The sequence below is a fragment of the Neodiprion lecontei genome, chromosome 4, assembly GCF_021901455.1.
Source record: "Neodiprion lecontei isolate iyNeoLeco1 chromosome 4, iyNeoLeco1.1, whole genome shotgun sequence".
Lineage (NCBI taxonomy): Eukaryota > Metazoa > Arthropoda > Insecta > Hymenoptera > Diprionidae > Neodiprion > Neodiprion lecontei.
In genome coordinates this window covers 6,100,870-6,121,150 of record NC_060263.1, presented here as the reverse complement: position 1 = coordinate 6,121,150, position 20,281 = coordinate 6,100,870, and the positions used below count along the sequence as shown (strand labels likewise).

The 20,281-nt window shown below is 41.6% G+C and overlaps 6 protein-coding genes and 1 non-coding gene across 7 annotated transcripts in view; 5 read left to right on the top strand and 2 right to left on the bottom strand.

Annotated features, from left to right (window-relative positions):
* Positions 1–861, top strand: part of LOC107225043 (14 kDa phosphohistidine phosphatase-like) — a 126,149-nt gene extending 125,288 nt beyond the window's left edge. Inside the window, exon 4 of the mRNA XM_046736240.1 lies at positions 192–861. Within this exon, the coding sequence (XP_046592196.1) occupies positions 192–281 (90 nt within the window). The 3' untranslated portion in view covers positions 282–861. The remainder of the gene's footprint in view (positions 1–191) is intronic.
* Positions 862–1,674: 813 nt separating this feature from the next.
* Positions 1,675–4,892, top strand: LOC107225049 (Golgi reassembly-stacking protein 2). Its single transcript, XM_015665358.2, has 7 exons — positions 1,675–1,922; positions 2,021–2,101; positions 2,269–2,472; positions 2,817–3,034; positions 3,191–3,284; positions 3,412–3,727; positions 3,851–4,892. The coding sequence occupies exons 1-7, from the start codon at positions 1,860–1,862 to the stop codon at positions 4,198–4,200; spliced, it is 1,326 nt and encodes a 441-aa protein (XP_015520844.1). The 5' UTR covers positions 1,675–1,859; the 3' UTR covers positions 4,201–4,892.
* A 436-nt stretch (positions 4,893–5,328) lies between these two features.
* Positions 5,329–6,119, bottom strand: LOC107225045 (NADH dehydrogenase [ubiquinone] 1 beta subcomplex subunit 11, mitochondrial). The gene has a single exon (XM_015665353.2). The coding sequence runs from the start codon at positions 5,971–5,973 to the stop codon at positions 5,548–5,550; it is 426 nt and encodes a 141-aa protein (XP_015520839.1). The 5' UTR covers positions 5,974–6,119; the 3' UTR covers positions 5,329–5,547.
* A 197-nt stretch (positions 6,120–6,316) lies between these two features.
* LOC107225046 (eEF1A lysine and N-terminal methyltransferase homolog) lies at positions 6,317–9,636 on the top strand. Its single transcript, XM_015665354.2, has 8 exons — positions 6,317–6,688; positions 6,815–6,937; positions 7,038–7,254; positions 7,321–7,539; positions 7,626–7,885; positions 8,003–8,370; positions 8,456–8,637; positions 8,726–9,636. The coding sequence occupies exons 1-8, from the start codon at positions 6,597–6,599 to the stop codon at positions 9,269–9,271; spliced, it is 2,007 nt and encodes a 668-aa protein (XP_015520840.1). The 5' UTR covers positions 6,317–6,596; the 3' UTR covers positions 9,272–9,636.
* A 143-nt stretch (positions 9,637–9,779) lies between these two features.
* Positions 9,780–20,276, bottom strand: LOC107225047 (aminopeptidase N). Its single transcript, XM_015665355.2, has 15 exons — positions 20,141–20,276; positions 14,883–14,981; positions 14,526–14,782; positions 14,226–14,435; positions 13,965–14,120; positions 13,524–13,853; positions 13,305–13,455; positions 13,078–13,204; positions 12,639–12,729; positions 11,998–12,181; positions 11,458–11,665; positions 11,075–11,352; positions 10,785–10,984; positions 10,525–10,701; positions 9,780–10,447 (listed from the first exon to the last, which is right to left on the bottom strand). The coding sequence occupies exons 2-15, from the start codon at positions 14,958–14,960 to the stop codon at positions 10,000–10,002; spliced, it is 2,895 nt and encodes a 964-aa protein (XP_015520841.2). The 5' UTR covers positions 14,961–14,981; positions 20,141–20,276; the 3' UTR covers positions 9,780–9,999.
* Positions 15,263–15,825, top strand: LOC107225044. The gene is made up of 3 exons (XR_006903677.1): positions 15,263–15,292; positions 15,586–15,647; positions 15,780–15,825. It is a non-coding gene; the product is annotated as an uncharacterized LOC107225044 (transcript).
* LOC124292593 lies at positions 15,834–20,275 on the top strand. Its single transcript, XM_046736226.1, has one exon. The coding sequence runs from the start codon at positions 16,041–16,043 to the stop codon at positions 19,536–19,538; it is 3,498 nt and encodes a 1,165-aa protein (XP_046592182.1). The 5' UTR covers positions 15,834–16,040; the 3' UTR covers positions 19,539–20,275.
* Positions 20,277–20,281: the final 5 nt, after the last annotated feature.

The following is a 20,281-nucleotide window of genomic DNA, read 5'->3' as shown; positions in this document are numbered from 1 at the left end:
TAGGATCAAATTATTCATTCGAATACGTTCTCGTCGAAGCGTTTAAAACGGCAATGAATAGCGTACTGCGAAGTAGAAAAGGATTACAGTTTCCAACTCGTCGTGTGGTTCTACTCAATAATTGACCGACAAAACGATTCGGCGAAATTCGACCTGTCTATAATTCATTAGTACTAATTCTGTCTTTGCAGGGCTTTGGCAAGGCCGATCATAACGTCACCGTCGAACTCTTGAAGAAGGCATATCCTGACTACGAGGTCATCACAACTAACGAAGAATAGTAATTCTGACGTGTATTGCATACTCATTTTGTCCCGTATTTGTATGCACTCCTTTATTCGCTTGCGTTATCGTGTCTTGTGCTCCTACTTTGACTTTAATATTTAATAAAACAGCCATTCAATCCTGGACTGCACCTCATCCAGCTGCTCCTGTTCCAAGTTTATGATTCCTGACACTACAATTGCGCTTACATAAATTTAATGATGTCGATATTAAGCAATAACAGAGACTCTCGATGAAATCAATACCTGTATTTATATTATTATCCGACTGTCGTCGAGAATAATGTGTTCGGAATACAATACGTCTTCAATGTACTGAGCACATACTAGAATATGTGTCAACCTATGCGCCAAGCAGCTGCCGACTAAGAAGTAAATCCAGTTTCTCTGCAGCCCGCCATGTCGCAAAGGTATACCTATAAACTAGGATATAATATAAACCTCAGGTTACCATCGTCTTGAAATTACGGGCGTACAGCATACAACAAAAAAAAAGTGGGTAGTTACTCATTAAGTGTTACAAGGAAACGAATGATAGACCATAATTGTTGTAATCCGAATATACCTGTGCTTATTACATGTTTTCACTTTACCTAGTTCATGAAACTATCCTAAGTATCAGAGAGATTTCTGAAAATCGAATCATCGCCAGTTTTCAGATAACACAGATCGCAAGTAGAAAAGCGTCGGGGTCAGATAGTGTATTTTATGACAAGGGACGAAAGTTGACGATTGCGAGCGAAGGCGACAATCACGCGAGTTGCGATGGCCTACTTTTGGCCCGAGTCGTACACGATAGTTTTTACAAGTAGCCAACTGCTTTTCCCTAGGGTCGAAAGCAAAGCCATTGTAGACTACGCATGCGCGAACTTATCTTGACGACACTGAAATGAAATTGGCTAATTTCGTACCACTAAACTGCTACGCAAAGTCCCACTTTTCGTGCACGTGTGATAAAAAATGGGTTGCCTGCCTGTAAGCGACAAACTTGCTCCTATATGAATTCCACAGTATAATTTCGTTACGCTAACAATGTTCATCTAGTTTTGGGACACTTTCGAGAAATCCATTTATAAACTTTTTGATAATGTTTCTAGATCCAGATGAATAGCACAATCGTTGACTATAGTGTGTTTGCATTTACGCCTGAAGCCTAAATGACTGGCAACCCGGCACGCAGGGTTTTCAACTGTGCACAATGCTCCAAGCATTTCTAACCGTGCCAACTGAGTGCAATTTCCCTAGTTTTCAACCAATAGCAATGGCGGAAGCCTAGGGAATACTTTAGCGTAGTCAGTTGAAAACTTATCAACAAACGATTTGGCACATCGAGTTGAGGCAAATCAGGTGTAGGGTAAGTGCATTTATGAACACTTTCTGCTCTTTCAAGTTCCAGGGCAGGCCATTCGCCACGACGTCGTGGACATCTATGATCTACGATATAAGTTTGTAGTCAGAGGACGTGCCACGTAATTTTTGCCCATCAGCAGTTGTGTCAAATAATCGTTCGGAACGGTATTTAATGCATGCGTATCGTGGTATCAGTGCAGCGGTATTAACGATTGATTCGTAAATATGGGATCATCCCAGAGTGTTGAAATACCCGGCGGAGGTACGGAAGGTTATCACGTTCTTCGCGTAAGTTTCCCCTGTCAAATGCATCTTAACCTATTATTCGCCCACTGTTAATCAGTCTACTTCATCCCCGATCAGACTAAAACTTCTCCATTTAACAGGTCCAGGACGGTTCTCCTGGACAGAAGGCTGGCCTCGAAGCATTCTTCGATTTCATTGTAGCAATTGGAAACACTAGATTGGTATGTCATATTTTGCATTTGTAACAAAATTATGTCTGTTCTAGGGTAGCTTGCCTACGACTGGTCTTAATTTTTTTGTCGAACAGTCATTCGTTGGCTATCGATTTCACAGGACGGCTACTAGCTGAGATATAATTGTGGTTTAATTTTGTCGTTTCTTTGTTCAGGATCAAGACAACGACACTTTAAAGGAACTCCTAAAAGCTGGTGTCGACAAAGAGCTGCAAATAACTGTTTACAGCAGCAAAACGCAGTCTGTCAGACAGTCTGTGATTGTCCCCAGCATGACTTGGGGCGGTCAAGGTCTACTCGGTGTCAGCATAAGGTTTTGCTCGTTTGAGGGTGCTAACGAAAATGTTTGGCATGTGCTTGTGAGTATGATTGACCTAATTTCATGCCAAAAAATCAGTAGGTCTTGCGGTACTCGGCTTTCTTACATCACTTGGTCGTAATCGTATTTGGTGTCATTCGATTTCACTTCCAATTTAATTTTGAACGTGAAATTCATTTTGAGAGTGCTCATTCCTTTTGTTATCGAGTAATTTACCAAAGCCAAAATTTTTACTGGAAATATTTACTATCTTACAAAACTTGGCTAAAGAAAAGTTGAAAAAGTTATTTGAAATGTTGTTGGAAAAATTGTTAAATTTTAACAGTTATTAACTTTATTTCTTGACGTGATATCTTCTCTAATTAATGTATATGTGTATCTTAGGAAGTACATCCTTCGTCACCGGCTGAACTGGCGGGATTAAAATCATTTACAGATTACATTATTAGCGCAGACTCCGTTCTGCACGAAAGTGAGGATATATTCACATTAATTGAAGCCCACGAGTCGCGCCCACTCAAACTTTATGTTTACAATACGAATGAAGATTCTTGCAGAGAGGTGACGGTAACTCCGAATAATACTTGGGGTGGGGAAGGCAGGTGAGTAATTTTTAATGAGTTTCATTACGTCATTCGAAGATGATCACTTTTTCCAAAGAAAATTTGAATGATCAGTGATATGATTTTAAGACCATGTTAAAAAATTGAATCAAACATGATGCAATGATTATTCTTACCATTTTCATATGTATTTAGCTTAGGATGCGGGCTTGGCTATGGATACCTTCATAGAATACCCATCAGAAATATTCCGTCTCCATCAGTCACTGCCAGTAGTCATTCGTATGCGGTAATTTCCATTTTATAAGCTGTATAAGTTACTTGCTTATCGCGTATCACAAAGCATGTCCATATTTCTTGTTGGGCTACTTAATAATTACTTTACAAGTTTCAAGTTTGTAATTATTTTCTTGCAGAGTAACATTAAAACTCCCGTGACGACAACGGCGTCAACGAATGTTCATATCAGTCAGAGTAATCCAGTTACCAATATACCACCTGGATTTTCCATTCCTCCAAGTTACGTGACAAGTAATGCGGCAATGGCACCGCCTTCTGCGATTAAAGAAACTGTCGAACCTACAACAGTTTCCGTCACTCCAGTTTCTCCCACTTTGCCACAACTCGATAATGTTCCTCAAATAGATCCTGTATCTGCTGGAGCAACAACTACAACTGCCACTTCGACCTCTCATCTGTTCGCCGGACAGTCTGATGTCAATTTAACTCAGAGTAAGTGATGCGTAGAAATGTACCATAGCTCTTATGCATTTCTATAGTATTTACCTGTAGCGCTAAAATTCATGTACAAGTACTTTCTTTGCTTGTTTAATGAACGTACATACTTTTAATCAGGTTCTGTACAAGCCGCTGAATATTACGGAACTCCAAATATTCCGGGTATGCCATTGACTCCACCTACACCCGCAAGCATGGTCAATGTTGGCCCGCCGTCAGGTATACCTATGTATTCCACGCCCTTACCGAATTACAATTTGCTAAGTGGCCCAACGAGCGCAGCTTTGCCGTACAATGTAAGTCAGCCTCACATGGTGACAACACCTATTTCTTTACCTGGAATGCCCCCAATTACCGTCAGTGCTACTCTTCCTCAGAACCATCCTTACTATCCCCCTGTCTGTAATCCTAATCAGGCACCTGTCCCAACACCAGGCTTACCGTCTACAACGGCGTCAGCACAATAACAAGATCGTACGATGTTAGTGAAAGAATATCCGCGGCGCCGTGTAAAATTCAAACTCTATAAGGAATCAGAAGCCTACGTGGCAATGATTATGAAACAGGAATACAAAAATTGTCGACTGATTCAATGTTATATGAATTAAAGTCTAGAAATAGGATTTTTTTCTATCAATTTAATTTCAATCTTATTTCTACCAAGCAGTACAGTACCAGAGAAAAAAATAATAAGAATTTACAGTCGGATTGTCGGCATGCTTCGTATAGTTGATACCAATTCAATAAATCATTTTTAATTACAAAAGCTTTCTACCGCGACTTTAAAGCTTGGCCTATTTGCGGCAGTTTACTATTTGGCCTGTAAAAATAAAACATAAATTAGGTCACAGAGGCAGAGTAATAATTGATCAACTGAAATTCTTTTTGCATTTGAACTTTGAAACGACAAGCGAGAATAAACAACTTGTGAGTAATGTAAATTTTTGATTCCATTTTGTAACAGCGAATCTAAGTGAATTTTGCGTGGTCGTTATACCCAAGTTTTAAATCATATACATAGGTATGTATCATGTATGTACACTGATATTAGGTAAATTACTATATTAATTTATACACATGTATTGTGATTATGCTACCTAGAATTATTTTGAATGAACTTGTTCGATCGTTAAAATGCATTTTTACATACACACATAAATGCGAGTTTTAATTTGAACAAAGGATTTTCAAAATGGGGACATTAGGTTGGATAAAAAAGGAGGACAAAAATCGGTACTTTCACAGACTTAAGACTATTTCTGACCAGCGTTTTGTATAGATTATATGACGATAAAAAAAACGAGTGGTAGAAGTTTTCAACAATTAATTTTGACAAGAATTCAGATTAGCTCAGTACTGTAGCGCTGTAGATGTTATTTTCCATCAACGTGCGTCTGCTGCTATTAATTTGGAGGTGTATTATATTTTTCATAGGTTTTACAAAACTATAATAACAAATATTAAATGGTATTTAAAAAAATTTATCGTAAATATGTAAAATTATTTTCCACTGTTTTAACTGAAGACAAACTGTGAGAATAAGATTGACTAAGGATTATTTTTAACGAAGAGTGAATGAAAGAAGAAACATCGGATCGCTAGTACACAAAATTTTATTGTTATCTGCTGGTGAATATGAAGACTGTATAGTAGCAGTTTGCTCGGAGTGTAAGTTTTTTAGTATCGTAAGTTAATATACATCTACAGTTTGCTGTTCGCCAGGTGTGCGGTAACGCTTTACACTAAATAATATCAACTATCGTATGCAACAACATGCAGTTCCAAGGAGAAAATTAACATGATTGACTTATTCTCTAAATGATGATCTCTGTGTCGCCCAGTTCCTCATCGCTTGGAAGTTTGATTTTGGCAGGATCAATAAAGTTGCGATCAATCAGAGGAAGTCCATTCTCTTCTCTATAGCGAAGTAAAAGGTATGCTTCTCGTTGCGCCCAGTCCTTGAGCAATGGATCTGGCAAGTAGGACCAGCCAAATCCTCCAATAACGAGGCAAAGGGTGACGGTGACAAATAATGTTTGCTTCATAACATTTCGATCGATGGTCTTGCTGTTTCGATCGAAACCGTAGCTCACCCAGTTCTCCTTAGGGGGTTCCGCACACTGCGTCTGACTCTTGGCTTCGCATTTTTTTGACGAGGAATTTATGCTGCGTCTTGAGGTTACACCTGTCAACGCGTTTCTCAGCCTCTGAAGCCCTTGCAGACGAACTACACCCGCCATCCTCGCTCTCACTAATCACTATTGGAGACCAGCAGCAAACCTCGATCGTAGAGGTTAGTTACGCAAACTATAAGGCACGAGCCAACGGACAGACGTAGCTCCGAACCTGTACCACAAATAAAGTTGTAACTGTGATGTAAGAATAAGAATATAAGGTGTTTTCCTCCGGTCGATACGTTTTCTTCCAGTACTGCGCCGGCCGAATAAAAGCCATCTTCTAAACAATTTCGAATACGATTGGTTGAAAACCCAAGATGGCCGTCATACGGTCGGGTTTTGGAGATTAGGCTTAGAGATAGCTGCGCAAGAACACACCTCAGTTGAACAGCGATTGTGTAACACGCGCCACGAAGAAGCTTTTCAGCAGACGACAGGCATTGATTTGGGCGAATTCCGTTGATCGTCGTTACCTATAGACATCAGCTTCTATGAGCCAATCGCGTTTCAGAATCCAGTGGACGCCGCTAATGGATTTCTCTCGCTGATATTCTGGCTGCACAAGCATATTGAGTTTTGAAACGGTTTTGATGGAAACCAAGTTTAAAGTGTTCGACAAAAATAAAAGAAAAGGTTAGGGGTGAGCGCAGCGCGTGGATCGCGCAAAATTTGAAAAGATAAATAAAATGGATCTACTGCCTAAATCGCACGAGGAATTCAGTCAGCAAACTTATTGGAATACGTTTTTTTCAAAGCGTGGAAAGAAAGCCTTTGAATGGTAAAACGAGATCAATTTTTTTCTTGTTGAAGTAATGCTAACCTGCCGTAACCTAACCTATCCTCAGTTGCCCATTTAAATAATTTTTTTATTTTATTTATGTTTGTGTGATTTTATAAATTTCAGGTACGGTGAGTATCCAGAATTATGCGGGCATCTCCACAAATATATAAAACCAAAAGATGACGTTTTGGTAGTTGGCTGTGGAAACTCGACACTGAGCATGGATCTGTACGATGTTGGTTATAGGTATGAATTTAGGTATAAATTGAATAGAGAATGCAAGAAGTGTAGCGTATCATCCCTTTGCTGAAAACTCTGTACCTAATTGCAAGTTTTATTGTTTCAGGAATATCACTAACATCGATATATCGCACGTTGTGATCAGGCAAATGATAGATCAGAATAAAACGCAGAGACCTGCCATGATATTTGAACAAATGGACGCCACAGCAATGAGCTATCCTAACGATAAATTCAGTGTCGTATTAGATAAAGGGACTTTGGACGCTTTGATGCCCGATGAAAGTGAGGATGTTATTTCACAAGTAGATAAGCTGTTTGGGGTAAGTAAGGAGTGTGAAACGGAAAGAAAAGCTTTTCACAGTCGAAACTTTGGTCATGTGTTTCAGGAAATATCAAGAGTTTTGAGAGTTGGAGGAAGATACGTTTGTGTATCGTTATTGCAAGAGCATATTCTTAGAAAGTTACTCTCCTATTTTCCTCAAGCTGATTTTATGTTCAGAGTAACTCGCTGCTACGAAGCTGAAGCAAAAACCCGCGAAGAAGATGGTAGTGCAATGCCAGTGTTTGTAGTAATTGCTACGAAATTTAAGAAGCTACCAGCACTGGTAAGATTCTTGTTTTTCTTGTGACACAGAAACTTTACACGCGAAGGAAATATTTTCCTGCTAACTATAATTTGTAATTTGAATAGGTTCTTGAAGTGGGCTTGGTTGAAGGTTCTTTAGAACGCGTTTCTACTACCGATGATATTATTTCAGCCATTAAGTCTGCTCAACAAATGGCAGTTATTTGCTCGGGACTTCATAAAGGAAATGTTGTGGATGTTGGAGAGGTTTCTTTGGACTTATATAGACCTGGAGAAAAGCATTTAAGATATACAATATACGTTTTAGATCAGCCATATGCAAGGGAAAATGAAATATATGCTGCCTTCATAGTTCCACAAGGAAGGTAAACAATTCCAGTAATATTTTACACAGTGACGTAAAAGTTAATTGCTAATTTTAGTTTGTTCATGGTTAAATCGAGAAGATTCGTAACTTTACATAAAGCTAATTATCAAAACAGAGAAACAATGTGGCTTTTTTGCACTAAAGAGGGTCGGCAACAGCTGCTGAAAACTACCAAGAGAAACAGATTGGTAATAGTGACTTTGCGTCGAGAGCATACATACGAAAGTTTGGATGCAGTAAAAAAGGAGCTTAGCATTACTGTTCGTAACTTGGCCCCAGCAGGAGTCAGTAACGATGCTCAAATTCCTTATCTATCTTTGGCGTCGAATGTTGGAAAACGCGAAGTTTGCTATGAAGGTGATAGTAAATTCAGTGGACAATATGTTATCGAAGAAATTGAAGATGATAATGGCTCAGTGTTTAGAAGACTGATATTTCTGAACAATCAATTTGTCATCCAGAGTGAAGCCAAACTAAAAATCGGTAAGGAAGTAGAAGTATTTTTCTTCTATGTACATTTTAACTATCATTGCACTGTTTGTATTTGTTTATTTTTGTTTGTTTCAAGTCAAATCAAGACGAGGAAAACCGAAAAAAGTAGTGGATCCTGGATATCTGGCTTGCGAGCATCATATCTATATGAGTATCGGAGTTTCAATGATCGCAAAGAATGCTAATCAAAATGATATTGCTATCATCGGTCTTGGTGGTGGAGGTCTCTGCACATTTTTGCGTCAGTGCCTACCTGAGGTAAACTGATTAACTTTATACCTATATCAATAACTGTTCATATTTTCTTATAACTGTTTGTTGAATCAATCTCCAACCTGTGTTCCAGATCAATATTACAGCAGTCGACATAGATGAAGCTATGCTCCAGATAGCAACTAATTATTTTGGCCTAGTACAAGATGCTAAATTGAAAGTTGAAATTGCAGATGGTCTGAAATTTATTCTAGACTCGGCAAATCAAGGAAGAAAATTCAGTGCAATTCTTTTTGATGTAGACAGCAAAGATACCACTATGGGCATGAGTTGCCCACCAAAGCAGTTCATTGAAACGTCTATCCTGCAGGCGGTTGCAAAATGCATAGGAGAAACCGGACTTTTCATTTTAAATTTAGTGTGTCGAGATCCAGAACTTAAGCGCACGGTGCTAAGTGCACTTAAATCCAGTTTCAAATCAATATATTCTTACAATCTTGAAAGTGATGTGAACGAAGTCGTGTTCTGCACAGTTTCGGAGTCGGACGACAAAGCAGCATGGAAAGAACATATTAAAAATGCTGCTACAAGCCTGAATCGACAAGTACAGACCCGGAAATTGCAAAATGAAGATATCGTGGACGTGGCAGATCTGCTCGAACGACTAACCTTGCAATGAACTGTGATGTGCATTTTCTGATAACTGGTAACTCTGATAAATGCCTGAATACGAGCAGATCTTATTACAATTGATGAACTCAAGAACTGTAATACAGCACCTCGAAAAATATTCTGGGTTTCGAATGGCAAACGAAATTTTAGCTGAATAGGACGATGAAACAATAACTTTATTGTTGCATGCCATCGACTAATCAGCTTAATGTAACTGTATTCGAGAAGCTAAAAATTTGCCGCGGAGCTCTGTACTAATAAGTTTTAAACGCAGACTACGATCGCTAAACGATAAGATTTCCTACTGTAATAGCGGTTTGTGAAACGAAATTATGTTAAGGGTGTCGAATATTAAATTTATTTTAACTTTCATCGAAGGTCATCATCTCGGATAAATCTCTGTAAGTATACTCCACCTTTCACCGTTTTAAAATCGAAGTCGAGTCGTCGGGAATTGGGGTTCAGTCGCAAGTGGATGGAAAATGATTTTTGTCCAAATAAGTCTATTCGTAGTATTGGCTGAAAATGTATTTTGCCTTTATTTATTAATAATTACAAAGAAAAACTTCTTCCCGATAAATGTACACAGGGTGGGATACGTCGTTGTAATATACCGATAATTACCATTACAGAAAGAATACGATATTCATTTTACCGACTACTTAAGAGCTATGCGAGAGAATACAGTACGTGAAACATAAGGCTCATAAATAATAACTCTTGTTACTTTTCTAATTATCCTGCGTGAGGCGCGGCCATTGTCGTGGTGGCGGTGCTGGCAGCGGCTATGGCATCCAGATCTTCCTTAGAAAGGTTCGCCGTCAACCAGCGTTCTATAACCGGCAGGTTCTCCTCGCTCCACTGCGTCTCCTCCTTGATGTTCTTCAAAGCTTTTTCGATAATAGCATCGGTCGTCTCAACTTCCCCTTGACGGCTGACGTACAATTCTGACACCATGTCGTAGCCGTCCTGCGTGTTGAAAGACAACGTCGCGGAATTCACGATTCCGTCCCAAAGGTGCTTTTTATCCTGGAATTTTAACTTTATCTCGTCCCAGTTCTCAGAAAGGAAATTGAACAAGGTTGTATATCCCGTTGCGCTTCCCGTTAGCATGCTGAATATCAGATGTATGTCCGCATCCGTGAAGTCAGAGTTCTTTCCAAGTATCGTTTCCGCGAGCAGCCTGAAAACGAAAAGACATTGCAAGTGTAAAACCGGGCATGTGCGTGACATGTTCGTAATACTGCTATGCAATCATACTTTTTAATCTTTGATGCATCCTTCGGGCACCCTGCCAAGGTCTTAAGCAGATAGGTACGCTCGCTCTTGTTTCTTTCCGGTGAGTTCACCGGGAAGTTTATCACACGTTTTAATCCAAAGTCCCACTCATCGTCGGTTCCCCATTTGAAAACTGGGCAGATGAATTCGTGCGCCACTCTAAAAATAGAGAAGTAAACTTAAATTCATGATCAGCCTGCGAAGAGAATCATCATTATGTTACATGTAATGACGATACTGACGGGTTTCCTTTGTCCGGTTCTTCATTAGCCATCCACTTCTTGTACTGCTCCCGCGCTTCCTTGATACAAGGTTCGTATCCAGCCTTGCACAAGAAGTTCTTCGTCACTCCTCTCAATTGCGTTTTCCACAGAGGTTCTCCCGGTCGTGGTATTTCTCCGAGTCTCGCGTACACAGGCTTTAGCAGCGAGCGAATAAACGCCTAAAAAGAAAAACGGTTCAAGAATAAGTCGAAGATGTCGTTATTTCGTCAACTAAGACGATCCAAACTCTTGGTCCTTGTAAAAATTACCTCAAACTTGAGATGTACGCAGCTGTTTTCAATGCGCCTTCCGATGTGATCGATCATCGGGAATACCGGCTCCCAAACCACGTGACTTCTTTCTTCCTTCAGGAACAGCGTCATGTTCAGAGCTATTTCGAAACACAGATCTCCGGCGTATGCGATATTCCATGCGTCGTGTAACAGTTTGGCACGGGTTAGAACTGGAATTTTCTCTCTCTCTGGACCCTGCAGGAACTTGGCCAGCATTCCCCAGTTGCGAGAATCGTAGTTGACGGGGAACATACCTGACAATCAGAGTTCACCCTTTAGACATCGGTGAGACGGAAACACGGAACAGAAGGTGAAACTAAGGAATGTAGTTCAATGGCATTTGGTAAGTTCTCACTTACCTATTTCCTCTGGATTTACAATAACAAAACTATCGTTTGCCGCTACGTCTTTTATGGTCAGGCTTCTGTCCGCATCCTTCATCATCCACACCGTTGGTACAGTTTTACTGAAGTCAAGCTGGGCTTGGGAGACGATTACGATGGGTATGTACCAAGTGTACTTACTCTTCTCAGAAGGCTCTTGAGGTCGGTCTCTCAAGTAAACTTCCTACCGCACAAACAAATAATCAAACTGATGAACGGCGTAGAGAAGAGCAATCGATGAATGCAGGTGCAATTGGCAAACATAATTTATGTACAGGGACATCAATCATACTGTTTATAATTGTCAGGGTCAGTAGTAATCTTTAGAGTGGCTGAACGATCCCCTGAAAAGAACGAATCCACTCTAAGTTTACGACGCCAATTGAATTCCATTATCCTTGTAACTACCATTGCATAATGCCTGGTTGGGTCAAGGCATCAACGCACAACCAATATTCGTCGATAATCATCCGAAGGCAGGAACTGCGAGTAGCAAGCAGGGTTTTAATTACAAACCTGACTGAAAGTTATATTCCCTGATCCGTAATCACGAGTGACCGTGACGAGAGGCAATCTGTCCCGGTTGATCCAGGAGGCAGCAATGTTGTTCAAAGTTAGATCGGGAATCAGCTTTTGCGACTCGTTGGCCACGTCGTTCAAGCAGGTGTAAATATCATCCGCGAAAAAGGTCCTCGACTTTCTGTGTCATATTAAACCTCAATGTATTTAATCATCGTCTAGTAAACCTTGATGAAAGATTATAGTCGGGAGTCAATTGATCAAAGTTTGATTTGTATTCGCTAGATACCTTATGAAGGATTCTCTCAATACCATACGAAGCTCTATCTCCAAGACGACGCGTGGAAAAAACAATTATCACCGCACTTAATGCTCGAGCTACTCATACCAACACACCAATTAACGTTGAAGGTAAAAGTGAGATGCAAGTTAAGTAATACCTTGGCTGATGTTTCTCATACTCTTAAGACAGCCTGCGACCAGTACTAGTGTTTAAATATGGACGGTCACACACTGTTATTTAATGGTTGGAGACGAATTTAAATTATTACACCCGCTCAGAATACCAATTTTGAATTAGTGATTCCAATAGAACAAAGGCGATTTGACTCCCGACTAAGTAGAGAAGGCATTACTACTCTCGCCACTGATTGTGGATAAATCTCCGAAGACTTCGTTGCATCAAGTCGTTTCCAAGAGTGTAGTTGAACATTCGGAATACCAACGCAGCTGCAATAAAGAAGAAACAATGGTTCAGTCTCTGCCTAACAGTGTGATTGTAATGCTTGCGGATTGTATTGTGCATTACGTGTGCATGCAGCGGCATAAGAATAGTTAGTCTCTCTACGTAACTATTTGTCGTCAGCGCAAACGATAAAATTTAAGATAACACAGACCAACACAAACCCACGTCGAGATTTTTATGCACGCTAAATCTTGATAGCTTCTATTGCCTATTTACTCTATTGTTTTATACAACGGTCGCCTAATGTATGCCAATGCTTTAATTTCATTCGTTTTAATCCACCAAGTAACCTTGTGTCAAATTCAATTTAAGAAGAAAAAAATACGGCATACTTTTGGCAGCAGTGGCGTCTTGTCTGATTCCATTGATTCTGGAGAACGGGAACCGTTTACCGAACTCATAGTAAAGAGAGTAGAGAGCGGTTGTAGGCCACTTTCCCTCCAGTTCATCGGGGTATATCTGAAATTGCATAGCAATAGATATTCCATTAGTGTTCAGGGGGACAAATGTTGATAGTCGTAACGCCTGAATTATTACAATAGTACATGCAAATATATACCTCGAGCGTAGTCATTGACGCCAAATACGAATTGAGGGCTTCATTCACTAGAGAATCACTCCACCAAAACGGCGTTGCAAACTGTCCAATCCATTGATAGGCTATTTGGTATGCCGTAGACCAGACTCCAGTGCTGCTCAGTTCACTCTCCCTGCGGAAATGTGTGAGGTACCGATCAAGTGCCTGATCTAAAATTGACGCAATCAAATTAAAACTCACTTTAAAAACATGAGGCCCCAGTTGTCTGATGCCTGGGACGCTGAATACATTGGAATAGCCATAATGTCCAGCTTGGGAACCAGGATTGAAGAGTTAAAGAAGTCTTGTAGGTAATTGATGATCTTGACAACTTTGTCTGGGACCGCTTGCAGGGTCTCCAAATACTCCTTCCGACTCCAGATCCTGATGTCTAGGCTCTTTCCGTTCATTTCATTTACCTTTGTTGTCGGGCTTATACTTTCAAAATCAGAAATAACGAGTGCCAGTTGATGCGATGATATTTGAGGCGTCTGTGCGAAGTGATCCCACACAATGTCCGGTTCTCCCGACCTTAGAATGAAATGAAATAGAAGCAGTAATTGTGAGTTTTGAACGGAGCTGCCAGATATTAAATGAATATTCATTATTACCAAGCTGGATTTATTCCTATCGAATACTTACACATCTTCGGTCTTTTCTACCGGGGTATTGGAGCGAGCCGTGTAATTTCTTGGCCGAGTTACACTGAGATTAAAGGTGGCTTTGTAAGCTGGTTCGTCAAAGCACGGAAACATCCTTTGTGCATGATTTGGTCGTAGATAAGTAGCAACGAAGAAACTGTAAAGTAACGGTAATTCAATCAAATATTACATATTTTTAATGTTATACTCAACACTTTTGGACGGTCGCTTTCCTGAATTCTAGTTTAATCTGTCCACTTACTGCTCTTGGCCGCTGGTATCCTTGTACTGATTCCTGAAGAATCCTTGAGTAGCATTTGTGGTAATATTTCCCGAGAATGTGATGTCGACCTCATAGAGATCCTGTACGTCTAGTATTTGTTCGAGGTGAATGATGTACCACGGTCTCTTTGTGTGGCGTTCAGTCCTGGCCACATTGACGGTCAACATCCCGGATGGCCGTGCTTCCTTTCTGGAATAAGTTTTGTATCGTCAGGTAAGAATGTTCAATTATGAAACGACTTTCAACTTCGTTCGTGGATTATAAATGCGTGCTACGAACGTTGGAGAAGAATCCAGTTGAGTGACCCGGACATCCGAGTGAGAAATTTGTAGGTCCGGATGAACATTTAATGTGATTCTATCAGTCTTGTCGGTTGGGACGATGTGGATCTTTACACGGCCCTTGAACTTGCCTTCCTTAATGAAAGGTTGTAGCTCAAGGCGATAACTGGTCGGATGAATTTCTTTTGGGAGTCGATACGAGCCGATCATCGAATAGACTTCATTGAGATCGACGCTACGCTTCTGTCTAGCACTCTGATAAATCAAAAGTTGAAATAAAATACCAATTGAATCATGTTTACAGGAAGTTCAATGTATTATTGTGGTTGTTTAAATTCGAACAATTATCCGGTACCTGTTTTGGGTAAGCTGCGACGGATCCCAAAAATAAGACGGCAGCTAGTACCGTCAAAAAAACGGTGGTTCGCCCCATGGTAGGTTGTCGTTAATTTTTCTGAAACGCAACATAAGACATTTACCATTTGTTTTTGATCTTTCTACTGCTGTAGGAAGTAGATTATGCAATTTCGTGATACAGGTATAGCTATATCAAAGTACAACGTGTTGTCAACGAATTTTTATCACCCGTTTATGACAACCAGTGCGTATCGAATAGACCATTGCTCTCCGTGTAAGATACACAATAATTATTTGCAAATAGCTTATAACGAAGATGCTCATTAGATAAGACGCAGGAGGCGCCCATCCGAAAGTCAGTTCGCATCAGTCGCCCGACAGCTTCAAACCTGTTAGGAATGTTAAGAGGTATAAGTGGAACTTTTATTACTTTATAAACTGGTAGTGATTGCCTCGCTTCAAACTTTATTAACATTTTAACTTTCCCCGGTGGTACGGACAGCCCTTCAGCTCGTGTTATCTCTTGAACAGTTACTTTCGTATCTGTGGTTACAATCATGATTAAACATACAGCACAGAAAATGATATGCAAGCAAGCACGTCAAGTTGTATCTAAAAAATTCGAGAAATTACGCTTTGCAACTTTCTAAAGTCATTATAAACTCGTGGACCCCGTTTCAAGTTGTTTATCTTGTTCACAGAATTTCTGGTCGTCGGCTTCTTGACGTGGCGAGTCGATGGCGTTTTATTAACGCGTAATCAGGTGAGCCCGATCAATTTAATGGTAAATGATCCATTGCCATTCTGATTATAAAAGACCCAATAGTTAATAACGCTTCGGTTATTCCAATCGCCCATTAACTATGATATGTACATGTATCTTTCTACTATTTAGTGCTCTGAGGAACTATCCACAGTCGACAGCATCCAAGGAAATGTTGGCCGAGTTAGTTGGCCGAAGACGTTTTCCCACACGTCGGTTTACTCCGATCCATTGTGTCTTTCAGAAGATTATCGTCTCATCAAGAGAGAGTGCTCAGACACATGGCTTCCCCGGGTGGCGCCAAACTGCTCTTACGTTTCCCCGAGAAAATCGAAAATTTACTGCCCTCCAGGATATACAGTAGTCAGTGGCAAGGAAGATCACGTTTGCATAATGGTTTCCAGGGAAATGTGGGCCAACACCTGTAGGTTTTCCCCCAAGATCTTCGACGACGTGGAAACCGACTTGTTGATCGCAATTTTTGAACACCTCAAAGAACGCGGGTTGCACACCACGTGGCTTCCCGTTAAAAGATTGAACAATTTTGGTCCTCTGCTTTGGATCGTCCCGGGTCCACTCTGGAGTTCGCGTTTCCACATGTCGGAGGCATTTAAAGTGACTAATGGAGATAGAAGCAAAGGGTGTCTGGTGCTCGATTTATCGAATGGTTTCAACGTGAGGTCTGAGAGTTGCACCGCCACTCATCCCTACCTGTGTATCGTGGAGAAGGATTATTTCGTGCAAGGTGCCTGTCCCCCGAAGTACATTGCCTCGCCAATTCCGGGGGATGAGCGGTGCTTCAATCTGATGAAGAGCGAGGAGAGAATCGACTGGCGAGGGGCTATGAACAGCTGCACGACCGCGCAAATAGACAATCCGTTTATCGAACAACTATTTTCTGGAGTGGCGAGGAAGCGGGATTTGAAGGAGACGGAGTTTTGCTGGATAGGAGGTGACGGCAGATACACCAGCAACACCGTGGCAATGGCTGTGAACGGTGAATCCAGAAATTTGAATACCAGCGTTAAACTACGTTGCATATTTTGCCAAATTGATACACCGATTCATCCTGCTCCCAGCATTAGTTTGAAGTTTTACCAAAACGATAAACAGCTTCGCCTTAGTGTTCATGGCGAAGAAGCTCTGTGGAAGTTGTCATCGTCCGATCCCGGAATTCGATGTTTTACCGACGCGAATGGAGACTTGATTCGGAACGTTAAACTGAAGAGGATCTCGGATCAGCGATGGACGTCTAAAGACATTGAGCCAGGCATCGACTTCGAGGATCGCGTTGACCTCAACGTAGATATCCACAAGACGGTTTATCGACTGAAAATCAGTGATAGAGGCCCTGGCTCTTACATTTGTGAGGCTCACACGGTCGGTGGAGAATTATTGTCCACGAAACCTGTGATTGCTTACGACGATCTAAAGGGGAACACGTTCGCGCTGGGGCTTGAGGTCATCGGTGCTTGTGAAAGCATCGAAAAATGCGACCCGACGTTCTACGATATGTATAAAAAACTTGCTACCGACATCGAGGAAACGACGTCTGAACAGTTGGTAGAGGATATTAGGTTGATGCGAATCCTCAAAATTACCCCGGACGGTAACGTAAGTGTTTTATGTCACGTAACCACGAAATACTTTGACAATGAAAATTTTGCTGCAGAGGTTAGCGCGAACGCGTTTATGAGGTCGAAGCGATTGTTTCAGCTACTAGCTGCCATGAACCCGCGAACGTACAAGTTCATTTTTTTACGCAACTGCGACGGTTGCCTGAGGTCGGTCACTGGCAAAGGTGAGAATCACTTGGTGTGGCCTTATACACATGTCGGGGTTACCGCTGTTTCAGAAGAAATTTGCTTGGACTCGAAGGGACTTCCAGTGCACCGAGTTTGCGAGGGAAGCTACATGCAAGGGGGTGCATGGTCCGAGCCATCCGGCGAATGCGCGAGTGACATTTCACCGTTAACGAGGAGGTTTTACGAAATCAGCAGGAACGTTCAGGCATACGACCGTGAATCAGGGGATGAAGTTTTGAGGCTAGTTGAGAATGTCGAGCAGTTCTCGACCGCCGATATTTATTTCCTCTCAAAAATAATCGAACACGAGGCGGCGACTCACGTTTCAACGGAAGTCACGCTGGAAGACATATCCCGCATCTCGATTATACTGGACAAGGTGATGAGAACAGATAAAACTGTGCTCAGACAGTCCGTGATTCTGAATTCCACTAATATACTCCTGGACTCTCTTGGAAGGCTGCTAGACTACGCCTCAACGACGATCAGCACGGAATATCTAGCTGAAGATGACGGATTGATCAGCATCGTTAGGTCGAATCTGATCATCTACATATCAGACCCTAATATCACGAACGTCACTGGCCTGGCACTGATCAAAAACTCCACGAATTCCACCGTGGTGTCCAGCTCTTTCTTTGAATTCAACCTCGTGCCTCTGGGTCCTGACCATAGTATAGAAAACGTCGCTGAACTGGGTGACGTTGAGGTTGCGACCTGGCTACCAAGGAATCTGCTCGACCTTCTAATGAAGCCAAACTACACGAATTTCAACTCGAGCATGGAAAACTCTACCGTAAAAGATCCTCTGAGGGTTGTGACTACTCTTTTCTACGATGACACAGTATTCGACAGTGGTTTGAGAGCTCAAAATCCCAACGAGGTTAGCAGTCGAGTGATCAGCATGTCGGTGCCCGGTTACGGCGCGAATCTTCCGTTTCCGATACCGCTTCTATTCAAACCGTTGAAGGGAGCCTCGCAACAAACGAAGACATGCGCTTTCTGGGACTTCGATTATGTCAGTATTTCTACCGTAGCTTCTTTCAGCGCTTGGTCTGAAGATGGGTGCCAGAACTCCGGAAGAACACGAGATCTTTCCGGTGAGTTGAACGTCTGTCTTTGTTCTCACTTGACGCACTTTGCGCAGCTAGTTTTGGGCCACTTTCCGGGTCCAGAGGAAGTTGGGGACCCAGTTTCCATCCAGCACGGGCAGGCCCTCGAGGTGATAACGGTGATTGGCTGCGTCCTGTCCATGGTCGGTGTATGCGGCATCCTGATAACAGCAACCGTCTTTAAGACTTGGCGAAAGAAGCCCGGCAGCAAAGTCCTGATCCAACTGGCCTTGGCTTTGGGACTGGAGAAGTTTGTAATCGGCATATTGCCGATCGTGGATTCCGTGAATTACCCGATTCCCTGCATCGTCACTGGCGCACTTCTTCACTACGCCGTGCTTGCCGAATTTTCGTGGATGCTGGTGACCGCCTGGCTCCAATTCAAGAGATACGTCACGGTTCTCGGCGCTACGCGACCACCAAGATTTTTACTCAAGGCAGCCGCATTCGCCTGGGGAGTTCCTATGATAATAGTTTCCATCGTTGCTGGGATCGATCCTTACGCCTACATGCCGGGAACCGATTCCAAGGTGACTTATTGCTACGTATCAGGAATCGCACAGTACGTTGGCCTCCTCGGACCGGTGATTATCGTTATTTCTCTGAACGCGTTTCTGTTCGTTCGTGTAATTCACAGCATCCTAGGGGCTCAGAATAAAAGACCCAATTTCCATGCCGATAAGACCCTCGTCATCGCGCAACTTAGACTCGGAATCATGCTGTTCTTTCTACTGGGAATCACCTGGGTATTCGGTCTGTTCGCGAAAATCGGGGGTGGTTTACTATTCAGTTACCTATTTTGTATCACCGCTACTTTACAAGGTTTCGTTTTGTTCACGTTTTTTATTATTTGCGATCCGGACACGAGACAACTATGGTATTCGCTTATTAAACTGACTGGAAAAGCGTCTGGTACAATCAGCCCAAACTCTTCACCTAGTAGCGCAATCAGTGAGTACAGTCAACGTTATTAAATCCAAACGGATCTCCATTTCATGATTTTATAAAGAAGTTCGAGTTTCAATCTGTATGATTATGGAAGAGCTCAGCTTTAGTCTCATCCGAAAACTTATAAAAAATTACAATTTCTCTTGTGGCATTGTAGTCCGTATTTGTTTGGGGTGGAAGCAAAATATTTCGAAAGAAATTGTACTGAATCGTTTTAGTATGCAATGAATAAAATGATTAATCTTTTCCCAAACTCTGCTATCGTACTCTCTCATTACACATCCAAGTACTAATAACACAAGTGAATATTTGCCTACTGTGACTCATCCTCCAGGTATTTTATTATAACACACAACGAACGTGGGTGGGAGATTAAACCTACTTACATCACATGACGTTAATTCGAAATACCGATGACTATAAATATGCACGAGTGAGACATTTCCAAGATATTTTTATCACAACCCGGAACACGAATAGTTTCATGGTACTCGGATCAACTTTCCTTAACTAGATAGATTACACTTAATTTTAATTAGTGAAATTGATCGATTATTCATCTACAATGATCGCTTATCCCAGAAAAGTGAAAAAGGCTTCCCTCGGAAGAGTAACCGTGTCTAATTACCTTGAGCCAGCAGCAGGTGGAGGATAATTAAACTCGAACTGCCCTGACGAAAAACACTCGTGGTGAACAACTGTTCCCCAGAGACTGCGAGTGTGGAATCTAGGAAGAAACTTCGGGCCATGTCGGTCCGGTAGATTGAGA

Coding starts and splice junctions, on each gene's coding strand:
- LOC107225049 (XM_015665358.2), top strand. CDS start 1,860: ATGGGATCATCCCAGAGTGTTGAAATACCCGGCGGAGGTACGGAAGGT. Junction 2,102..2,268: donor CAATTGGAAACACTAGATTG/GTATGTCATATT, acceptor TTCTTTGTTCAG/GATCAAGACAACGACACTTT. Junction 3,728..3,850: donor TGATGTCAATTTAACTCAGA/GTAAGTGATGCG, acceptor ACTTTTAATCAG/GTTCTGTACAAGCCGCTGAA.
- LOC107225045 (XM_015665353.2), bottom strand. CDS start 5,973: ATGGCGGGTGTAGTTCGTCTGCAAGGGCTTCAGAGGCTGAGAAACGCG.
- LOC107225046 (XM_015665354.2), top strand. CDS start 6,597: ATGGATCTACTGCCTAAATCGCACGAGGAATTCAGTCAGCAAACTTAT. Junction 7,255..7,320: donor AAGTAGATAAGCTGTTTGGG/GTAAGTAAGGAG, acceptor CATGTGTTTCAG/GAAATATCAAGAGTTTTGAG. Junction 7,540..7,625: donor TTAAGAAGCTACCAGCACTG/GTAAGATTCTTG, acceptor TAATTTGAATAG/GTTCTTGAAGTGGGCTTGGT.
- LOC107225047 (XM_015665355.2), bottom strand. CDS start 14,960: ATGGGGCGAACCACCGTTTTTTTGACGGTACTAGCTGCCGTCTTATTT. Junction 14,121..14,225: donor GATACCAGCGGCCAAGAGCA/GTAAGTGGACAG, acceptor GTTACTTTACAG/TTTCTTCGTTGCTACTTATC. Junction 11,353..11,457: donor TGTAAATCCAGAGGAAATAG/GTAAGTGAGAAC, acceptor TCTGATTGTCAG/GTATGTTCCCCGTCAACTAC.
- LOC124292593 (XM_046736226.1), top strand. CDS start 16,041: ATGGTTTCCAGGGAAATGTGGGCCAACACCTGTAGGTTTTCCCCCAAG.